The sequence below is a fragment of the Drosophila rhopaloa genome, unplaced genomic scaffold, assembly GCF_018152115.1.
Source record: "Drosophila rhopaloa isolate 14029-0021.01 unplaced genomic scaffold, ASM1815211v1 contig_3, whole genome shotgun sequence".
Lineage (NCBI taxonomy): Eukaryota > Metazoa > Arthropoda > Insecta > Diptera > Drosophilidae > Drosophila > Drosophila rhopaloa.
The window spans coordinates 20,028,591-20,051,849 of NW_025335123.1; the positions used below are offsets into that span (position 1 = coordinate 20,028,591).

At 44.0% G+C, this 23,259-nt stretch overlaps 3 protein-coding genes across 3 annotated transcripts; 1 reads left to right on the plus strand and 2 right to left on the minus strand.

The window, feature by feature from the left end:
• Positions 1–270: 270 nt before the first annotated feature.
• On the minus strand, positions 271–12,714 carry LOC108042781 (brefeldin A-inhibited guanine nucleotide-exchange protein 3). Its single transcript, XM_017121229.2, is given in 10 exon segments — positions 271–5,249; positions 5,713–6,148; positions 6,208–6,575; positions 6,637–7,553; positions 7,556–7,914; positions 8,389–8,709; positions 8,850–9,490; positions 10,264–10,397; positions 11,668–11,885; positions 12,295–12,714. Coding segments are annotated over 9 exon segments (6,186 nt in total). The 5' UTR covers positions 11,753–11,885; positions 12,295–12,714; the 3' UTR covers positions 271–2,324.
• Positions 12,715–13,324: 610 nt separating this feature from the next.
• LOC108042782 (malignant T-cell-amplified sequence 1 homolog) lies at positions 13,325–14,754 on the minus strand. Its single transcript, XM_017121230.1, has 4 exons — positions 14,663–14,754; positions 14,441–14,593; positions 14,076–14,378; positions 13,325–13,487 (listed from the first exon to the last, which is right to left on the minus strand). The coding sequence occupies exons 1-4, from the start codon at positions 14,671–14,673 to the stop codon at positions 13,406–13,408; spliced, it is 549 nt and encodes a 182-aa protein (XP_016976719.1). The 5' UTR covers positions 14,674–14,754; the 3' UTR covers positions 13,325–13,405.
• A 1,468-nt stretch (positions 14,755–16,222) lies between these two features.
• Positions 16,223–17,731, plus strand: LOC108042795 (cell cycle negative regulator roughex). The gene is made up of 2 exons (XM_017121247.2): positions 16,223–16,397; positions 16,480–17,731. Exons 1-2 carry the CDS (start codon positions 16,376–16,378, stop codon positions 17,457–17,459), a joined length of 1,002 nt encoding a protein of 333 aa, XP_016976736.1. The 5' UTR covers positions 16,223–16,375; the 3' UTR covers positions 17,460–17,731.
• The last annotated feature ends 5,528 nt before the right edge of the window (positions 17,732–23,259 follow it).

Genomic DNA, 23,259 nt, shown 5'->3' on the forward strand with positions numbered 1-23,259 from the left:
GCTACTTGCATTCGTAATAAACTACATTTATATTATTTAAAACTGCAATCATTAACAAAATCATTTTCCTGAAAGAATATTTTTAAAATTTAAAAACAAAAGTTTTGTCTGTTGTTACATTTCAAAATACATATGCACAATAAACGATCGGGATCACCATTGATTGGTGATCTGGCAACGCTGCAGATACTGTTATCTCCCAAAGCTACCATTTTTTAGCGCTCCATTTTGAATTCAGCATTAAAACAAAGACGTATTACGATTGTTTAGTAAAGTTGCGAAAGCATTGTGGAATCGTTTATTCTCATTCATGTTACAAATGCACTCTTGGAGAGTTTTAGTACTAGCCTAGCGCGATCGCGATCTTTTCTTCCTACACTTTCTGCGGGGCCTCTGCAACTGCACTCTTCGCACTTACACATACAAGTCAATAGAGAGAGATAGATTGAGAGAGTTGATGGGCAAGTAAATAACACAAGTACATAGTTCTCTATATATTATATATATTATATACTGTATACTGTATACGACGAAGCGAAAATAAATGTATATGTGTATATAATTATATTTATAGTATAGATTTGTAGCGCTGTTGCTAATAGTTTTCACATATAAAAATGTTTCCTTTGTTAGACATTTACAACATTTATACCCAAGTGGCAACTATAATACATATAAGTACAATATATAACTCTTTAGATCTTTATATAGGCATATAACTGTAGGTATCGGTATCGTTATCTTTATCGCTATAGCTATTAGCTGGGAGCGCGGGCAAATCGATGGTGGGACAGAGACAGGAGAATCTAGAGTTTTTTCAATATTCCCCATTTTCTTTTCTGATCCCTGATATTATGTGGTATGCATGTGTATATGTGTGTGTGTGTGTGTGGGGGCGTGAAAATGTAGGCTAATAAGCTTCGATAGTGCAGCAAGGTGGCTAGAATTTGTTTCGGTTATTTTGCTTTCGATATTTTCCATATTTTTTCTCTTTTTTAGGTACGCACACTGGTACAAAAGTATGCAAGTATTTTTTAAAGGCAGCGCGGGACTACTGGACACACATATGTTTTTAGTATAGGCTCTATGTGTATGCTTGTGTGATCTAATCTTTAATGGTGGTAATCGTGGATTAATGGGCGGCACTGATTTTGTGTTAGTTAACATTCGCTATAAGTTTACACTCTTAATTTATAAATATATATATATATATATATACTGATTTATATAATATACTGATTTTTAGGGCGGGGCAGGTGCTCGCTGATACATCTTTACAATATTCGAAGTCGAAAAGTGCTGGGATAGGGGGCGTGGTTTTTGAGGCTAGAGGGAAGAAGGGAGCGGGGGGCAGGGGGCGGTGCAGGGGCTAAGTGTGAGAAAGTCTTGACTAAATTTAATGTACAGGACTACGTTGTCTACGCTTCTTCGTCATCTTCATCATCATCATCCTCTAATCGCAAGATGACATCCTATATAACTGATATCCTTGCAACATTGTTCTTGTTGTACTTTCGATAGTTTTGCTTTTTTGTGCTGGCATGTTGAGCTTTTACTTTGAAATGGTTTTGCCTGCTGTGCTGGGGACTGCCGGCGAGAGAGAGAGGGACAGCTAGAGGGTCTGCGTGCAGTGTGGCCAACGTTGCATGTAAAGCATACAAGTTATTATAACTCTTAGTTTTGGAATACTTCATAAAACAACGACTTAAATAAACAAAACCTGACAATATTGTAGAATTTATAGAAACAAATGAATTAAGAACGTCGTTACAAGCTGCTTAAATATATCTTGATATTTTCTAAAAATTACAACTTTGATGTGTCTGATTATATATTGTAGTACCTGTTCCATTAGTTAATTATTAATACATTTTACGAATATTTTACTTAGAAAAATGTTCTTTCATCTAAGAAGATAATACTGATAGCAAGTTTTCGATTGAAACAATCTTAGGTCATGAAGTACAGGCATTACATAAAGTTTTCGAAGGAAATTCATTTAGACACCATAATTAGATATGATTATACGACGACATAGGCTACATTCACACATTTTTAGGCTTTATCATTTGATCTATTCGCGTTATATTCGATATATATTCGTTGGCCGCACTGAAGCAATAACCTTCCACTGACAGAGAGAGACAGATATATAGAGTGAGACAGAGAGAGCATGAGATGCAGACGTAGCTGTAAGTTAGCCATTCAGGAGCAGGAGCGGGATCGGGATTACTTTTGCGGGACTTCTGGAAGGGGGAGGAAGGATCCTTCGGTAGGGGCAGGGGCTGCGCCTACAGATCAAAATAAAACTCAACAAGCATGGCCTAAAACTGGTTGACCTTCAGCTCGTTGCCCTGCAGCTGGACGAGGCGGAAGGCCTCGCGAATGGTCGGGGTCATCAGGAGCTTGAGGTTCTCCTCGGCCTCGCCGGGCAGCGAACGCAGTAGCTCCATGGAGGCGACCACCAGCTGGGCCAAGGCGGCCCTCTTGTAGTTGGAGTCCTTCAGGATGCTGCTGGCCCGCTGCTGTTCGATTTCCGGGGAGATGGACTCCGCCTCCGAGGACTTGGCCTGCCGATTGGTGTCGAACGGATTGCTCCGGCACTTCGGTTGGAACTCGCTGATCAGCGTGGTCATGGTCACGTTCTCCTCCTCCTGCAGCTGGACGCACTTGCTGGGCGAGGTGCTGCTCCCGGAACCGGATCCCGAACCCGATCCGGAACCCGTATCCGTCATCTCGGCATCTCCGTTGCCATTTAGTGAGATGCACATGGGTTTGCTCTGCGCATGGTGGTGCAATTGCGGTGGCTTCTGGCGCAGCTTGCCCGATCCACTCTCGATCTCATGGAGGGCAGAGTTACTCAGGTAGAGCTCGCACACCAGATTCCAGGCGTCCTGCAGACAGAACAGATACCTCACAAAGTTCTCCTTCTTCTTCACAGTGGTGGTATTCAGGCGGGAGCAGGACTCCAGGATGAAGTTGAGGTCCTCCGGACCCAGATTGTACACCACAATGTCGTTGAGATGCGAGTCCACCAGCGCAATGTAGTAGATCATCCACGAGGAGGTCATCTGCTTGTACAGATTCGCCGCGTACTCAATGTTCGACACCTTCTGCATGAGGAACTTGAGGCCGGGTCGCGAGTCGAACTCCAGGGCGGACATCAGGTACTGCTTGACGCAGCGCAGCAGGATCTCCTTGGAGCGGAAGTCCAGGTCGTAGTCGTGACTGGGCGAGGCCGCCGAAGCGGCATAGTTGTCGAAGATGCAGGTGGACACCGCCTGGGGCACACACTTCAAGCGCGACAGCAGCAGCTTGGCCACCAGCTGGAGCAGCATCTGGTTGGCCAGCAGGCCCACCACCAGGTTCTTGAACGGAATCCGGATCACAAAGTTGTCCAGGTTCGAGTTGAAGCCGTTGTTCAGTGGGTACAGGAGGAAGGAGTAGCTCCTGTCGTCGGACAACTTGCACTGCGAGGCACTGGGCGTGGGCGCCTGATTCTGGCCCGGTTCCCGCTGATTGTCCGAGAGGAAGACCTGCTGCGCCAGCGCGTAGATCCTGGCCAGCTCCTCGAGGCTGCTGTCCCGCCGGGCGGCCACCTTCACGTTGGCACAATCGCCGTAGAAGCTGTTGGATTTCTCATGGAAGGCAAACGAGAGCTGACGCAGTGGGGCAATCGTTACGGTGCAGGCGCGATGGATGGCCGAGCAGGCGATCATCCACTGGGACTCGTTGAAGAGCATGCCGGTGGAGAGGATCACGTGCTTGAGGCAGGACACCGAGATCCTGGCAATCGCCTCCTGCGACTGGGCAGCACACTCGATGAGGACCAGGAGCAGCTGCTTCAGGGCCAGCGTGGCCGAGCCCGAGATCTTGGTGGGTGATTCGATAAGATTAGATCCGCCACCTGCTCCTCCGCCTCCTCCTCCCCCGTTCTTCTGCTGCTCCTCGCTGGCGGAGCTGGAACTGCTGTCGTACTGCTGGCTGTAGCCACATCCCTGATCCTGGACAGGCAGCGACTGCTGCTGCTGCTGCTGCTGCTCCCGCTCAATCCTCTCCGTTACAAACTTCAGCTTGGAGTACAGTAGGTTGTCCGCCGGGTGGACTATCTGCGCCAATCGCGTCTTGGTGCCCGCCCCCAGACGTCGCTGCTCCGGCACCGACTTCTCGATGAACTCCACCACCAGGTCGGTGGTCATGCAGCAGCAGTGCTTGAAGTTCTTCTCCACCAGCTGCCAGGAGGAGCCCGTCTTGTTGATGTACCGCAGCCAGTCCTGGATCATCGGCACCAGCAGGTGGTTGATGCAATAGAAACCGAAGTCGATGCCCGGGCTGGCGAGCAGGTTCTTGAACAGCTTGAAGATCGTCTGCAGGATGGGCGCCTGGTGGGAGTAGGGGCAGACGATCAGCGAGTTGGTCAGTCCGTCGAGCAGCAGGAACCACACTTTGAGCACCCCCGACGGCTTGTCCATCTCGTCGATCTTGACGATGGTGTCCTTGTCGATGTGCAGCGATCGGTAGGAGATCATGTACTGCTCGTTCCGCGTCTGCAGATAGTCGTTCCCGAAGTACGTGAAGTTCTCCATCGAACTGGGTATGTTCGCGTCGATGATGTGCGTGTAGGAGATGCCCTTGATCTTGTACGTCGAGTGGAAGTTGGGGCACTTCGGCATGCTGTGCATGAAGCCCAGGATGCTAGAGCAGCGCTCCAGGAACCGCAGGGTCTCGTGGAGGAAGTCCGTCGGTCTAAAAGTGTTGTCCTCCTCCTGTTGTCCACCCGCGCCACTCGATCCCGTTCCTCCAGCTGCAGTTCCACCTCCACCGGAGCAGGCATTGTTATTCCCCCCGCCGGAGATCTCCAGGTAGGAGAGCAGGCACAGGATGCAGTCCAGTCCCGCGTTGGCGAACACCAGCGTGTTGTCCGAGTCGAGGAAGACGCGGAAGATGTCGATGATGTTGCTCATGTTCAGCATCCGGCTGCGGGCATTCCGAAGGGTTCCGAACAGAGGTCGCCACCCGGAGCGGATCTCCGTGCGATGCGCCTCCACCACCTCGTACAGACAGGCCACAATCTGGTCCTGCACGTCCACGTCCGTGTCCATGCTCAGCAGATTCTCGAACGGCTTCAGCAGCGCCTCGTTGAAGTGGAAGTACGGCAGCTCCGACTGCTCCACCAGAAGGGCGGTAATTATGTCGTGGATGTACTCGATCGCCCGCTTCGAGATCATACGGTCGCGGTGGCAGGCGGCCTTCAAATTGCAAATGATTTAAGTATGGGATTTCGATAGTTAGTTAGGTGCCACAAAGGATAGGGAATAATACAACATTATAACTAAAGAAGTATGAAGAGTAATGAAAGAAACAAATATAAAAGTTCACAAAAAAAAAAGGTTTAAAACATTCTATTACCCAATTTTAAAGGTAAATTGGGAGCTTTAATGGCAGTGAGTTTTATGGTCACTACAAAACACCAATAAAATTAGCATTGGTTTTAGTTTTAAACATCTGAGCATGTGTGTTTTTATGTTTAAATGAGATTTTTTTTTAAGCAATAGCACAATGCTTTTGAGTATGCGCCAAAATATCTTTTTTATAGAAATAAAATAATCTTTGGCTATTTTATAAAGATTTTATATCCATCAGGCATAACAAAATAAAACGACTATAAAGGAAAACGAGAATATGAAATGCGATGAGTTTTAAGGCACTTACATCCATCAGATGCGGTCCTGTGATGGCCCAGACCTTGAGCACGTGCAGCAGCGGGCGCGAGCTGCGAAACACCTTGAGCGTGACATCTCCGATCCGGTGGAGGAGCAGGGACATGGGCAGCGAGTCCAGCTTCTTCCAGCCCTTGCTGGGCCACCAGATGCGGCTGCCCTTGCGCGCCACCTGGCTCTTGTAGAGCTGCTCCCTGGAGGCGCGGCACAAGTGCTTGAGGAACTGGCACAGCGAGGGCAGACTGAGCCTTTCGGCGGCGTCTCCAAAGAGGTTCTCCGCCTGGTGGGACAGGGCGCAGAGCACCTTGGAGGTGTCGCTCTGACTGAGGAGCACCGTCTCGTTGGTTCCCGAGTAGACCTTCAGGATGGAGGTGATGTTCGTGTTGGGACTCTGCATCGGTGCCTGCAGGAAGCTGTACACGTCCACACTAAGGAGGGTAATTGGATCAGCATTTGGGTGTTAATAATAGGAAATAGATCTCCCTACCAAGTCTCATCGTCATCGATGGGTATGGAGGAGAGATTGAGCTTGTCTTGGGCATTGCCGTTACTCAGCTTCTCGCCCGTCTCCAGATCCCGGCGACTGCTGCCCGGCGAGGCGGAAATGGCCGGGTTCTGCATGCTGAAGATCTCGTGCTCCAGCTGGCTGACATGCCGGCACACGGCGAAGATGCTTGGCCAGCAGTCGGCACTGTAGCTCCCCAGATTCAGGCCACCGGTCAGCACCACGTCCATGGACATGGCCTGACTGGCGGAGATGCGGGGCCCGGAGGTCTGGCAGACATTGGAAGCCAGCAGGTTGAGAATCTTCCCGGCCAAATGCTGCAGATTCAAGCTGTTGCTGAGCGTGGCGGCCTGGTGATAAAGAAAGTCTGGTATTAGAACAGAATTAGTACTTATTATTTTAAGTCCTTACCGAATGCAACCCATCCAGGCACATGGCATACAGGGCCTCTCCATTCGACTTATTCGCCTTGGCCTTAACCCTCAGTGTTCGCTTGGACAGGGCCACCAGTTTGTTGGAGGCGGAACTGGTCTGCAGATCCCCCAGCCCCGAACTCAGCACGATGACCATCGAGTCCCAGCAGCAGGTGAGCAAGCGGCGGCACAGCTTCTTGGCCGCCTCCCTGCGCTTGTCGTGCAGCTGCTCCTCCTCCTTGTGCTTCACATTCGCCGTCTGCAGGCGCTGCCACTCGGAGAGCATCTGGGTGGCGCCCAGTCCTCCGGCATCGCACAGCATGTCCACGAGGGCGCAGCGCGGACCCATCCCCTCCAGCTGTTGGCGCGGCATGGCGTCGAGGATATTGCACACGGTCACCGACTGGTAGAGCTCGCACAGCCACGGCGAGGAGAGATAGACGAGAACGCCCGTATTCTGCACGGAGGTAACGAACTGCTGCTCCGACATGGGCACCAGGATGTCCTTGTGGGACATGCCCTGGGCCACCTGCTCGTAGTAGCCGGCCCGCATCAGCTGCAGGCTGAGCAGCAGCGAGGAGTAGATGGCCAGGTAGATCCCGTCCGCATTGATGGCCGTCAGGTTGTAGTCGAAGTCCGAGAAGTTCATGCTGTTCTCCTGGCAGACGGCCGAGGCGAACTCCTGCATCGCCTCGTCCAGTTCCACGCAGCTGCGCAGACGCAGCAGCTTCGGCACCAGATCCTGCCTCAAGGCCCGGGCAAAGTCCCGGGCATGCTGCCGATCATTGTCGCTGTCGGTCCGAATGGGCATCACGGGGGCCTCCAGGTGCGAGTAGGGCCAGCGGTTCTCCACGCGCGACGTCTCGTCGCTGGAACTGCTGGGGTCGTCGTCCTCGGGTCCCTCGGTGTCCCCGAGCCATTGGAGGCCGCATCCTGCTCGTGCGGGGGCTCGCCCTCGCTCTCCGATCCTGACGAGGTCTCGAACACGTTCTGCCGGAACTCCACGATGGCATCGCGATAGGGAGCCGGCAGACGGGCCATGCTCTGGTAGGTCAGTGGCCCGGAGTAGTCCGCGTCCTTGAGCAGGTCGTGCCGCCCGTTCACCACCTGCACGATCTGGTCGCTGATCATCGACTCGGTCAGCTCGCCGCTGCACAGCACCTGCAGGCTGTCCAGCAGGGCCACCATGCACTCCACACTGGCCTGCAGACTGGCCTCCGTGGCTGAGCCCACGCCGCTGGCTCCATAGGCGCACTCCTCCATGGCGTCCACCAAGCTGTGAGATAATACAAATAAATATTATAAAATATATATATTATAAACTAATGATAGGATAATGGCATTCCTCTAAAGCATCCAAATAATTAAACATACTACAAAGCGATAACAATTAACAATACTTTTGTAATATCTAGTGAAGATCTTTATAATCACATTAAATTGAAAATAATAGGTTCATTTTATGACACTTTAACCTTCAAGCTCTAATTTCAAAGATTTTTATTTGTTTTTGCGTTTTAAAGAATTTTACAAAATATGTCACATTTTTCAAGAGGATTTTGAGGATTTGACAAAGTAAAACACATTTTTCAGAAGTTTTTTCGTTTTAACTTTGATAAACTAAGACGGACAGAGAAAATAATGTCAGTACAGCTAATGATTTTAACCATCCATCCCCGAATTAATTTGTTTCGTCAAGCTTATGCATTTCTCAAACATCGATATGGAAAATAATTAACTATGAACTCACAGCCGGAACAACGCCATCTCATCGCTGCATCCCTGGGCGGTGTTCTTGTCCACATATAGAATCACGGCCAGATCGATCAGTCGCTCCGGGCTCTTGAAGATCTCCCTTACGCAGCGGAGTGGCTCTGTGCGATTTTGGGGAGCCGGCAGCAGGAGCATCCGGTGGAATAGGGCCTCCAGCATGGGACGCAGGGAGCCATGGGCTCCGGCGATCCGGAGTAACTGGATGGCCGTCAAGTAGACGCAACGGGCCTGCGGACCATCCAAGCCTGGACCCGTGAAGAAGCCACGTGCCTCGTTCTCTATCATGTGTAGGGCGTCCCTAAAAGAAATATAAATTATTAGGGTTAAAACATATTAAATGTATTAAAAAAGTCTTTAAACCACGTATTAAGATGTTTTCAAGTATACAGTCCGCTGAACTGGAAACCATTTTAAATGATTTGAAAAGTTCACACTCACTTGTAGGTGAACTTCTTGTCCAGGTTGATCCTGCCGGGTGAACCCAGTGCCGCCGCCAAAGTGGGACAGAACTTCTGCCAGAGAAACGAGGTGAAGTGCGGATTGGCATGGACATTCCGGGGCAGGGCTGAGCTCAAAGTGAGGATGCATTCGGTGAGATACAGCGAGCTGTGGTTCTCGCACTTCTTATTCGGCGAGGCATTCACATTGGGCTCCACCAGTCGGCTGCAGAGCCACTGCATCACCGGGATGACCTCGTTGTAGACGGCGGATGCCTGGGTCTGCGTCATCAGGCCGGCGGGCGCCGTCTTCTTCACCTCCTCGGCCTCCTCGATGAGGAACGCGCAGAAGGTGCGCAGGCACTGGGAGGCGGCGGCCAAGGACGCGGCCTTGGTGGCCCGCGAGCCCATCTCCCAGCACTCGCCGCATCTGGACAGGATCTCGATGAGCAGGCGGCCGTTCAGAGTGCAGGCGGGGGAGCAGGCCATCGCCAGGAAGAGGCGCAGCACATTGACCACCGTGTCCTCGCTGCTCGTCGACGGCAGGATGCCGTTGGTGGCCCTCAGCAGCTGCGATGGCAGCCACACGGAATCGTCCTCTGGCTCAAGGCCGATGTAGAAGCGCTCGTCCTTGATGACGCGCTGTTGGGATGGCAAAACGGGATTAATTTGGATTAGCAGAGGTTGTCTGACAATATGGACATTATAAGTGGAGTAATTACTAAAATTAAGTTAAGTTAAGGGAGCGGAATAATACCTTAAATGAATGGAAAATGTAAGAACAATATGTTAGATATAAGATAATCAGGAATATGGAAGGGTATTAAATAGATTATAAAAAATAAACACATGAAAAGCTGCGTTTAATCAAATGTATAAACAAACATATATTAGGTATAAATATATAAAACCAAATCAATGTTAACATAACTAAACCTTCGAAAAGAAAAAATAAAAGATCAAGGATGTAATATAAATCAGGTTTCCTTTCAGTAACATTTTATCCTTGATTTTTCATTTTTTCTTTGGACGAGTAGAGGGCGATGGTATAAAAATAGCCAGAGCAAAAGGCCAAACAGCAAAGTGCAGGACCAAATCCGGAATTATTGATTACCATATTGTTAAGCAGTCATAAACAAAAGTCACTTCCGACCCCCAAGGACTCCCAGCAATTAGGCGATTCCGCCCAGTGCCCACAAATGGCCCCAATGTCCCACATCTGCCATATGCCATGTCCCATGTTCCGAATCCCATTTCCCATGTCCTTTGGCCAGTGTGTGCACACGGAATGATAAATCCGCTTTGTGCGCCGGAAGTTCCGGCCGGAAAATGTGTGTCAGTGGTTGTTATGGCCATTGTTGCCCCCATTACCATTACCCCTCCCGATAATCGCCGTTTCCGGACGGTGCACTTACATGGAGCCCGTTGAGTCCCATCGTGATGAACTTGGGCCGCTTCGTGTCCAGCGCCATCTGCAGGGCGGTAAAGCAAACGGAGCGTAGCTCGTGCGACGGATCCCGATGGATTCCATGCTGGCGGTAGAGTTTGTCTGGATGGGAGAACAAAATGAGGACCTCATTAATTGGTTTTCTTATTAGTATGTGTTAAATCTGTTTGATATAGTTACATATATAAAACTTATTTTTCATCTCAGTATATTATTTTGTAGTTAAATCCATAAGAAGGAATTTATTTTCCATAGGTTTTTTTAATATCAATTTAATATCCTAATATTTCCATTTTCTACTCAATTATATGATTTTAAATCAATAGTAAGATACCTTTTTTTAATGTATAAAAATATCTAAACAATATCCTTATCGTCTGCATATAGACACTTAATCTATTTGCAGAATATTTTACAGGATAGTCATTTATAAAACCAATAAATAATATATGTATTACATTGTTATTTTTTTATGATATTCCCTTTGTGTGCGAAAAGCTACGGCCGGAATTAGTGGTAAGTCGCCGCGATTAACGGTTATCGCTATAGGCACGCAAGTATGTAACTAATGCAGGCAGTAAAATCAGTCCCGATAAGGCGAACGGATATGCGGGAATTCCCACATTTTTCCGCCCGCAAATCGTTGCCTACTTTCCTGCAACGCCAACGCAGAAAAACACAAAAGCCAGCTGAAGAGTCGGAAAATCAAAGGGAAACAAAGAAAATATTCAGCCGTGTCCCACAGTTGAAATGCTCTGCAAAAAATATGCAGCTTTTTCGGGGGCTACGAAATTATATTCAATCAAATTCCAATAGAATTTATATAGACTTTTATATGATTTCAGGACAACTACATAGGTGCTACTTATGAATGGTTAGGATTTTTAAACAAATTATAACAGATATTTATATAAAATTTACCTTCCTATGTTATTTTAACTATGAAAGCAAATTAAAGAAAGAAATTAAAAAAATGCACATGAACTTTTGTAACTTTAACAATTACATTTGGAAGAGTAAAGAGCATCCTGTTAGATTAAATATAAGCTTCAATTTCGTTTTAAAGAAAATAAGAAGCAGTGAAAAATAAAACAAACAAATTTCCAGTGATGTATTTGTTTTAACTTAATTGGGAACTCAACAATGCCGAAATGCAGCACTGGGAAATGGCAGGGTATTTGCACAAAGGACGTAGCAACTAACGGTAAACAACAACGTTTGGCCAGGCCACAATGAAACCTACAACGGAGATGAGAAAGCGAGAAGGGAAGTAAGGAAATGGAGCTGCTCTCTCCCTCTTCCTAGCTCTTTCTTACTTTCTCTTGTTAACGGTAAATGTAATTCACACATATGGCAAACAAAAAAAACTTACCGTATGCGATTTGCGCCGTTTGTCGCAGTGCATTATGTTTAGTTCCAGTTGACTCCTTGATAACCAGTAAAAAGAGGTCCTCCATATTGCCGCTTTCTTTCTAACACTCTCCTTTTACAAGTGCGTGTGTGTGGGCCAAAAGTCCTTTTTGCTGGTGTGGGTGCTTTGTTGTTGCTGCTTCAGGCCACCATTGCAAATAACAACAACTCAATTAGCGCCTAAAAAATGGTAGTAAAATCAATACATACAAAGGATATAATAATATAGTAAGTGTAAAGGAAGGATGTTTTGTAGACGTATGTGTTATGTTGCCGCCATATGTATTCACCCACGCACACACATGTCGAAAAGTTTGTAAGCTTGTATATGTCGTGTTTTCGCGTCACGTCACTTTTGCACTTTTCAAAAAACTTTTTGCACACACATTGCAATTGTGCACCTTCGGAAAGTTCAAACAGTGTGTATCCGTTTTCCTTGAAAAACTTTTTCCCACTTTTACACACACACATACACAAGCGAACAATGCAGCAAGCACTGCAACGGTTCATTTTCAATTAAATCCATATGTTAAGAAATGTTTGCAGCACTGCTCAATACTTTTCACTGTGATTACTCATCGGGTATTACCATTTTTACTTTCGAATATGGCCATAATGCTTGGTAACGGTTAAGCAGCCACCACTTGTGGTTTTTCCTGCTGTTTTTCCACCGCTTTTTCGTTTTTTTCCGGGGGAAAATGCGCTGCACTTGTCGTTGGATGCGACAAATGCTGTGTGACGCGAAAGGAAAGCACTTTCTCCATTAACGGCGGAGTGCGCATGGAGTACCGTTAGGCGACAGGATTGCGCATGTCTGCAAATCAGCTGATCCGATTGTACCGTTTATCGCCCAGCTGAAAACTGAAGAGAAAACCAGGGAGGCTGCTAGATTCTAAAAGATTGACCATTTAGATCTGCTTTTTAAATTTCCACCCACGTACCAAATTTCGTATCGTTCGGACAAATATTACACTCACTTGCGGTCTTTACCAGAAAGTATGCTATGATTTTTAATAATTTGGGCTGACAAAGAAACAAAACCCAAACCAAAAAAAAATATCTTAGTGTTACGTTTTGCGAAGCTTTATTTCCTTGATTTTGAAACAAAACAACTAAAAACTAAACATTTAGGTATAAAGCTCTTTTTTTTTATACACATTTTTTCATGTTATAAAATTTCCCCCATATCCTTATCTATACAACTCAGTGTTTAAAATGGGTGATTTAGTTTACAAGTACCTCATATTTAGCATTAACCTTGAGATGTTCCTAGAAATTGTCTGCAGCCCTGGCAAAACTCTAAGCTGCAGGCTTAATTTTAGTGATTTCTCGACAAATCAATAAACAAAAGGAGTTATAGGTATCCAGTTTACTGTTTACTCGAACAGAAGGGACACTGCCAAACCATTAACTTTCCAAATAATTTGTTGGACCTGCCCAAATAGGGGTTCAAATCATAGTTCACCTGGACCATTTCTACAGGTGGTTTTCTTCTTTCCAGCTCTCTCTTTCTCTTTTCTCTCTCTGTTTGATTTAAATGCCATTAATTATATTTCGCATTGATTTAAATAGTTTAACTGGCAGAGTAAAATTAGGAGAGAAAAAAATAATAAACAGGATTCAGTTGCATATATCAAAAACCATTCTTTGCTCTCATGACATAGAAGACTAAAAAGTGCATGTGCAGATTCCTATTTCGCCTACTTCACGGGCTTCGACTTCCACAGGCCGTCGTTGAGGAAGTGGTACGTCTCGATGCCGATGCCCTTGTTCTTCGCCAGACTATAGAAATGGGGAGAGAAATGTGGGTTCACCTATTATTTAAATATAGGAAATATGCAGTCGACAATTGTAATAAGAAACTTGGCGTCTTTGACGTAGGTAATGGTCTTAGATATGTAGGTAATGAAGAGCATATATTTATTTTAACTTTTTTATGGAGAGCGAATCTCGCTCTTTTTTTAAATAAAATGGTAACTATTCTAAATCCGTTTTTACTGAAATAAAAAAAACCCATTTGACTTAACTTTGTTGAAGCTGACCAGTACCTGGTTTATAAAATAATTATTTAAATTTGTTACAAAAACTGTAATAAAATATAGACCTTAAGTATAGTCGTGTTGGGAATGAAGAATTTGTTCTATTAGATTCGACTAGAAGCAGATTATGAACACAAACGTTTGATAGGCCACAACAAACTATTAACGATTTAGGGATATTTCCTTGCATACAGTTTATAAAAGCTTTGTTTCTGATAGCTAGGCAAAAAAATGCTATTTATGGGGATGGGTAGCTGCACCAGAAATAGGACCCTAGCGACGACCATGTTTTGAGTTGCAGAATACCTCCTAATGGGTTAATGGCACTCACATTTCTTCCGTGGATAGCGTAAGCAGTCCGATGGCCAGGGCGTGCTCCTTGCCCTCGGCCATGATGGCCACCACGGTACTCTTGTCCGCCGGGGTCATGCAGGCGCCCGGAGAGGTGAGGCCAGGACACATGACGTTCGCTCCGCTCAGGACGAACCGGATGGCGCCCTTGTCCACCTGCTGCATGGTAACGAAGTAGGGGAACTTGTGCAGGAGCCGCAGGGTGGGCATCCAAGGACCATCGCGATGGCGGAAGAACACCTGTTCGCCGGCTCCATTTAGCAGCAGTTCGATGTGGTCATGGCTGCGGGAATTGATAGCGATCAATGGGGTTATAGAGCCAGATAACTGATGATGTCGTCCTACCATTTGGCAATGCGGTACGAGTCCTTTTTGGGCAGGATCAGATCGATGTGGGTCTCCAGCTTCGGATATGCCTCCAACAACTTGGCACGTATGCCCTTCTGCACCGACGACTTCAGCTGTTGGATGCTGGAAATGCTGTCCTTCTCCTCGAATCTGGATGGATCAATAGACCCGGAGGCCGTGGTTAGTCTGATCCCGCCGAAAACCCCAAGCTATACGTACTTTTTGAACATTTTGCACGATTTCCTTGCGGTTTTTTAGTTTTTTTTGGCAGCTGATGCGAATGTGGCAGTGTGACCAGCTGTTCAACTTTGTCATCCGGCGGCGGGAGATATACCAACTATAACTATCGAATGCTTACGATATATACTGATCGCAAATGTTTAAAAGCGTTTACCGGAGACAGTGCTGCCTGGAACTCGCAAGTAAAAATTGCAAGATTCTAGCAAAAAGACGTTGCTAGGAATTGCTAAAAATTGTTTGAAAATCAATAACATTTAACTTTTAAACTAATTATGCATATCTTTAAGGGAAATATAGAAATTTAAAATACAAATAAATAACAAGTTTTCTGTGTCTTAATGATTATGATTATAGTATATACATTTATATTTAAAGAAAACAAATATTAAAAATACAAATATGAATATAAAAATATAAAATAAAATTAAAAGGAACATAATTTCAGAATATTATCAATTATTTATAACTTAATTACAGAATTCTTATAATAATAATAATAATCAAAAATTCGTCAGCTTCACATTCAAGTATTCAAGGAAGAGCAAGTATTTGTACGGAAGAGCATAGCTATGGCAACATTTTTCGTGTCTCTGTAATCCATTCCTGTTAAAATATTTGAAGTTTATTATTTTCAATCATTATTTAAATTATTGAAATGTATAACTTACCTTATATACAATATCGCATTAAATGTTTTTAGGCTCATAGCGTTGCGTAATTTGCTTTTCACAAAATTTATTTGATACGCTCTACTTCAGCATTCGACCATGGCTATGAAAGAATTTTTTATTGCAAATTCAGAAAAAGTTTTAAATGGATTGTTGTTCGCAGCGTCCTTGTAATTTAAGACCACCGACCAAAATTTTCTGGTGTCCTCTATAAAATTTTATAAATTGAATTTTATCAATTTGTTTATTAATATCATCATTGTTTTCCCATTTTTCAAATTAAAAGTTCCTAGATTTGTTGCTAATAGCAAAAAATATGCAAATTTTATCTTTAGTTGCTAGATCTAGCAACTAAATAGCTAATCTGGCAGCCCTGAGTGGAGACGCCAGGATTATCGATAGTTAGCGGTGACTTACACCGCAGTTAGCAGAACCGTTTTAACATTTCTGTTAGCAAGCGATATATGTATATATATTTAAACCTTAGTGATGGAAAAACATTGATGAAGTTAGCATCGATGTTCAATTTCCACTAATTAACAAATGTTAATTAATTTCGATGTTTTTGGCGGTAAACATCGATGTCCTATAGATGTTTGAAGAAAATGTTTATAATTGTTATTGAACAAGTTTACAAATTTACTTTAAGCGTTCGATTGCATTTTTTATCGGGTTAATAGTGCGTGACACTTGGAGTGGAAGCTAAATTGCCCGCAAAAAATGGTGTCGAAAATAACAGTGATCTAGAACTGGATTGGAATCGCTAACAGTGCGCAAGAACTGGAGTCAGAACTTGGATACTAGTTAGAGATGGAAAAACACCGAACATAGATACCATCGATATTTTGAAAACATCGATGTCACCGACGTTGGCATCGACGTTTCTCCATCTCTCACTAACCAAAACAACGTTGTATTAACAACTTCGTCCAAACGAGTTATATTTTGTAAATTATTTATAATTTTCTAAGTGAAATCTTAAAATCGCCACCCTCGGGAGGTCTATTAATCTTCAACCTAAGAAATGAGCTCACCGGAACGACAGGGTGAGTGAATATCCACGGGCTGCAGCTGGTTGAAGATGATCAATAGGAATCGCAACTCTTTGGTTTTTTCCATATTTTTCAGAGGGGACGCCTTTGGAGGTGATCCATGAGTTCGTCGCTGGCGTGGACAATGGCACCGTGCGCCGCGATCTGGCCGAGGACTGCATTCTGAGCTTCTGCAGCCGCAATGTCCGCGGCGACTCGGCCATCACTGGATTCCTGAGGACCCAGGTGACCAATCGCTACATGCACGAGCGATTCGATGAGGCGGCGGCCCCCAGCATTGCCACAGAGATAATCCTGCGCGAGCGATTCGGCAGGTCCTTCGATCGAGCCCGTCGTCGCCTGTACGAACAGAAGGAGCGGGAACGCTCCACCACCATGCACTTGCGTCCCGAGAGCGACGACGATGAGGTGGTTGAGCGGATGTTCCCCGTCCTTTTGGTCACGCCCCCTCGCGCCTCGAGCTACGCCCTTCACACCCTCAAATATGTGGAGGCCATTGGGCTGTTGAAGAGCCGCAGCCACAACACTCACAGTGACGGCGGTCTGGATCTGGGCGAATCCTGCACGGTCCACCTGACTTTGGGCTATCGCAGGACCCAGCTGCCCGGTCGAAACGTGCGCAGCATTGAGATCTGCCTGGTTGTGTATGATCGGGGTCCCACAAGCCTCAACCGATCGAGCTTGCTTCCACAACCATCCCGTATTCCTGCGCGACAACGTGTTATTGGCCGCTGTAATCCGACCACGGATGACGAAGCTGAGGAGGCACCGCCACCCACAACCAGACGCGGTGTGCGTCGCACTTTATTCACAGAGGAAAATACCGAGGAAGAGGAGGCGGAGGATGAAGTCAGCCAGGTGGCGCAGGAGCAGCCACCTCAGCCGGCAGAGGAAGCACCCCAAGAGGAGGCCAACGTAGATGCCGTAGTTCCCGTTCTCCCACTATTGGATACACCCACTTGCAGCAACTATACACCAAGGAAACGTCACCAAACCGCCAATGGCAACGAAGTCACACCAAAACGGACGCCGGGACAGCAACGGCTGCGTTTCTAGAGCTAGAATCCAGATGCTAGCGAACACATATGTTAAAAAACAGTTTCAGCCTAGTTGCGTTTCTAAATCTCCGTAGCACAATTTATTTTTTAGGCTTTAGCGGATACCTTAGAGCATTCCCCACAAATTTTCCGTAATTATTTAATGAAGACTGATTGCACCCGTTTTGATCCCGCCTTCAGGGATCCGCGTCGCGCTAGGCTAATCCCCAATATGTATTGTATTACATAGCCCTGTATTTATATATGTATTAAAGTTCAATGTTAATTGAAGCCGGCTCTTTTTTTTTTAATGGAATGGAAATTCAGTTTCTTACGAGGAAATTATAAACGATTGTTAATTTTTGTTTTATTTTTTTTTCTATAAATGTTTGATTTATTCGAATTGACTTTTGTCAACTTGTTATTAGCTAAGCATAGCAACTCTGAATTATGCACAATCCAATGAAAACAACCGCTTGAAAAGCTGCTGAGTCAAATGCAAACATTTGCACAAAATTTTGGCTTAAATATCGAAATTGGATAGCTGTGACACTTTAACACTTACAAAAAGAATACTAATTAAGAAACACAATTTCCTGAAAACTTTTTTTTTATTATTACCTTAATTCCTTTTTTTTAATTGAACATTTTTCAATATAAATGTTGACTTACTAAGCTAATTTTACAAACAAAATTGAGCTTAAATTAAAGAAATAAGTTTCTATATTTAATTTTGGAAAATAAAGTTGTTTGACATAAAATTACTTCGAATTCATAAATGAAATAGATTTTATCATCTTAACCGATTTTTTTCTGGGTGTATGATTCAATCATCTGTTGGGTTTTTTTATAAAGTGGCGGTGCAGTTTTATTCGCTTTTCAGTTCAACTTCAAATTCGGAAGACACCGGTTCAGTTTATGCTTATATTAAGCTTGTTATTATAAAACAATGTCGCTGATTTCGTGGGATATTTATAATGACGATATCATGAGCAATTTAAATCAAATAGGTTCTTTATTATATGGTATCCGAAACCTGATTGTCTTATTGGTTGTACTAGCGATCGTCCAACTGCTGATCGAGGTGCATAAAATGCGGAGCGATTCGGTGAAGAAACGCTACCTAAATAATGCAGGACCACAACGCCGCAATATTTGCAAGCCGGAGGAACTGATTGCCCAGCCAACTATTTCCATTGAAGGAGGACAAAAATCTTCGATGTCTTAAAGGATTTTACAATATATAATTTGCAAATAAATCCCTCGGAATTCGAGCTCAAAATAAATAAAACACTGAGTCGGTAAATTCATATACAAGAGATGGATGGTTTTTAATTACCTTAGAATGAACTGAGTATGGTGCAGTTTTCATTAAAATGAATTTAATTTAATTCAGTTTTCAGTTCATTCATTCATTTCCTTTTATTTAATTAAGAGTTAAGGGCGCCAATTGGTAAATACGTTGTATATAAATTTTAAAAACTATTTTACATTAGCTGATATCAAAACCATTGAAGGGTGCGTGTCTTGATCACTTTTTTACAACTGTTCCCAGTAAATCGGATGAAATAAATTTTATAGCAAAATGTGCTGGCTATAAATGCCGGCTATAAAAATAGTAATTTCATTAGTTTAATATCATTAAACATATTTATCTGAAGTACAAACAGTTAGCAGAAAAAATTTCTTCAAAAATGTAACATTTAAATAATAGCGCATATCATTCTTGTATTTAAATTCAATTTCCCTTAATTGTTATATTATCTTTAGAGTTTTTGTTTTAAACTTAAAAAGCTTACAAAATGCGCAACTTACATTTACTTTATGTTGTTAGCTATGACCATATGATAATTGAAACCTAAAAAAATTGAAATTGTTATCATTTTTTGCCATATCATGGCAACCTGATACAGTTAATAAAATAAATTTGACACTATCAAGGAATCCTGGAATCTTGAGAGCCCATAAATATGGTGGACTAAAATGTTATAAATGCCATTAGACCATCGATGAATAATACCTGGCATCCATGGGCTATATAGCTGGCTAATACCAGCAGAGATCAGACGTGTAAGAAGCTAATAAATCGTCGCTCCTGTTGTCGCCGCTCTCGAGTGGGTGGGCGTTGGTATATTCCGATTCCCCGGGTCTATTTCCGTACCGCCACGGGGGAAAATTGGATGGAAAATAGAAGGAAAATCCATTTGATTAAAACGGTATGCCTGGGCGGGAAAATCGTAAGCAGGGGGTGGTTGTTGGGTGGCTCGCATTAAGACATCAAATAGACAACAAAGTGGATGGGTGGTGGAGTTGGAGGTGGAGGTGGCGGGGGTCGGACTCGGGGCTCTCCGGCCGTATTGTTCCCTGGTCCCGGCGAAAACCCCGACAGCAGTTCGAATCGTTAAGCCAGCCAAGTGGAAAAGGCAGCCTCCACCTGCCTCGCCTGCTCTCTGGTGCTTGAAATTAGATTTCTGCCGTTGGCCAGCATTCGTTACGAGGTTTACGGCGGCACACGCTCTCCAGTTCGCCAGTTATTCGATTCGCATACACTCGAATATTGCGAACGCAGTGGAAAATATAATAAGCACTAGAATCTAAAAACTTTATCTCACCAATAGCATTTTACACCTTATTAAAAATTAAAAATGCTCATAAAGTAAATCCTTTCTTAGCATACAGTGCAAACTTATTCTTATTCTTTTAAGCTGAAACAAAGAAAACTTTATTGAAACAAAAAATAATTTTTTTAAAATTTGTCTTAAAAAAAACATTTTTGGTTTTTATTTTAAGTTATCTTCAAAATATATTACCTTTTTTAAAAATATTTGTATTTATGATAATCCTTTTCCTAGTAGGATTGTCCAAATGCTTGTTATAAATTAAACTAGCCACTAATTTTGTGTCTAACTTTACAATTTTGGTTATATACTCTCAATATATTTTATTCAATTTTCTTATTTCTTTATTTACACGTTTTAAATTTTAAGTCCCATGAATTCCTTAACACAAAAGCAACATTTTTTCGAGTGTAGGTAAAATAGAGTTGAGTTGAGCCTGGCAAATCCTTGGGTTAGCTAAACTGATTTATGTTTGGAGCTGTGCGACGGCACTTGGAAGGTGGGGAGTCGATGTTTACGAGCGGATTAAGTTTTGCCTTTCGAACAAATTCCATTTGAATTTAATGAGCCCAGAGATTACATCACCGAAAGGGAGCCGAAATGAAGGATGGCTGGCGGGAGTGGGATGCATTTTTAATTGAAAGACGTCGCCACGATGCAGACACAATTTGACAATCCATCAGGGCCGTCAATTGGATATAGTATATGGTGGCCCAGCCTCCGATTCCGATCCACTTAGCCGAGCATTGTCTAATTTATGCCGCCTTGTCCTCAATTAGTTGCAACTGCAGCAGCAACATGTACGGCAGCAACATCGCGCACAGCAGCAACATCGGCGGCTGTTTACCCCCGGGACTTTGGGAATTGGGGGGTATTATGGATATGGAGCGACTTCTCCACTTACAGTTACACGACAAACCCAAAACTATTCGTCTAGCATTACACGATACTTAACCGCCGCTTATTTATGTCCCTGTCATCGCCTCTCAGCTGCTCCGCCCTCTCCTCTCCGATTCCCCTCCCAAATGCCCCTCTCCGCATGGAGAACCCCCATTCCTCCGCCCCAAAAACATGCAAAATTCAAAAGCCTGGGGCATACTTTTGGTTAATTGAAACCTGTTGTAAATCACAAATCATATTGACGTCCGATGTTCCCCCAAGAAACAGATATAGAAACCGAAACTGCAGCAGATGTCGTCGGTTTTTCATAATTTTCGTTGGGGAAAAAGCTTCTTTCAGGCAGCTGTTTTCGGGGTGGGGATCTTGTAGAGATATGAGAACTTTTCTTAGTTGTTGGAAAGTGTTGACTCTTAACTGCAGGTTTACCAAAATTAGGTTTCTTAATTTAGTCTAGCGAGTACTTACAAAAATATTTATATTTCTTATTAAATGATATGTAAGATAATTAAAGCTTGATGTATAATCATTTATAATTTCATAATATTTATGGATGCAAAACCCAACAGATTGGAATTTCTTTACTCAAAATGACTATGCTAACAAAATCCATTTGTGCTAACCATTCAACCCCATGAAAGCCTCGTGTGGGAGACGAAAGCACTTCCAGCTCATAAACTTTGCCCTCAAACTGAATTTTAAGTTGATTTCGCTTGATTACTTCATTTTCGGGCAACAAGAGCATTAGCGAAGGGAACAACTAATGGTGAAAATATTGCCATTGCTTTTGCGACAAGTGCGCATTTGTTGCCGCACGATTTTCCCCTTACCCTTCATATACTCAAATATATGTATGTGTGTGTATTGTTGTGCCACATCTTCCCGGCTGCTATTGTCCATTTCCGATTGTCGAGGGTGTCATTTGGTAATTGTTACAAGCTGCCGCATATTTGGACAAGCAACTCGCAGCACTCGAAAACAAACAAATGACTCGAGAGACTCCAGAGTGGATGTGAGTCAATGGGATTGGGACTGGGATTGGGATTGGGATTGGCATTGGCATTGGACCCACCCTCGAGTGGTTACTGGTTACTGGTGGTGGCTCGTCGCCCATCCTCTCATTTGTAAGCGGATACGCAGTGGTTCAAGGACTGAGTAACCAGGACTCAGGACTCAGGACCCCCGACTCCTGCAAATGTCATTAGTTTACAGTTGTCTGATTTCCATCCTCGGCCCTCGAGAATGTTGTGATCGATGATGACATCTCCATCCGAGCATCTCCATCTCCATCTCCTTTCCGTGGGCTTGCTGATAATGATGTTGATTCGGTTTTGTGGATCTACCAGGCGGGGGAATTATCTCAACATATGGCTGGATGATCCCAAAAAGATTTACGTAGAGCAAGCTATTGCCAACCGATTTTAAATCGATTGGGGATCTAAGATTAAAGATATAGGTGGCAAGATATTTTTAAAATTGATCTTCATTTTAAGTTTTTAAGATATTAATTTATATACAATATTGTCATGGATTGTTTATAACAAAAAAAGGAAGCTTTATACGATAAATTCTTTTCATTGTTTTAATATTTAAGGAGGACTTGCTTACTAAAAATTTTTAAAATAACTTTATTTTAAGTACTAAATTTTGATCAGAAATTTATTTACTACTTCAAGGACCTTTTCCAACTTTAATTTAAGTAAGCCCCCATTTAAATATCCCTAAAACTCTCTAAATGAATAGCTAATTGCATTAGATGCAGTCTCTCCCCAAAAATACAAGTCCCAATTCGGGTGCCCAATTCCCAGACAACTAATTAATGTCAGTCGTCTGGGAATGCCCAATTCTCAGACTCAGCCCGAGTCGTTCTCGTAACCCCAAGGACCTGGAACTGGTTCAGAGCAGCAGCGTCGTAACTCAAAAAGCACTTAACCCATAAAAGTGAAATAATTCGGTGGAATAACAAACGCACTTAACAAATTACAGATGTGAAAATTTCATTTTCAGTGTCCATCCTCCAACCTCCATCCTTCCTTCCTTCCTGTTTTTTTCTTCCTGAGGGGGATGATTCTCCCCTTCGATTCAGATTCACCCACAAGCCGCCGCCCTTCTGCATTCCACAAATTAGAAAATGATTAATGGACTCAACCGGTTGCACAGCACATTCCCCTGGTTTTTCCGCACCCCTCCGCTTCTCCACAGCCACAGGATTTTATCCACTCCATGGTGGCGCCGTCGTGGTCACATCCTCGCCAAAGGCGCATCCTTGCCACCAGCCAAAAAACAGGAGGAACAGTGCGTCTG

Bases quoted from the DNA above. Each gene is read 5' to 3' on its own strand.
- LOC108042795 (XM_017121247.2), top strand. From the start codon at position 16,376: ATGAGCTCACCGGAACGACAGG. The intron at 16,398-16,479 runs GTGAGTGAATAT...CATATTTTTCAG, and splicing joins GAGCTCACCGGAACGACAGG to AGGGGACGCCTTTGGAGGTG.
- LOC108042782 (XM_017121230.1), bottom strand. The intron at 14,379-14,440 runs GTAGGACGACAT...CAATTCCCGCAG, and splicing joins TCGTACCGCATTGCCAAATG to CCATGACCACATCGAACTGC. The intron at 13,488-14,075 runs GTGAGTGCCATT...CCATTTCTATAG, and splicing joins ACGCTATCCACGGAAGAAAT to TCTGGCGAAGAACAAGGGCA.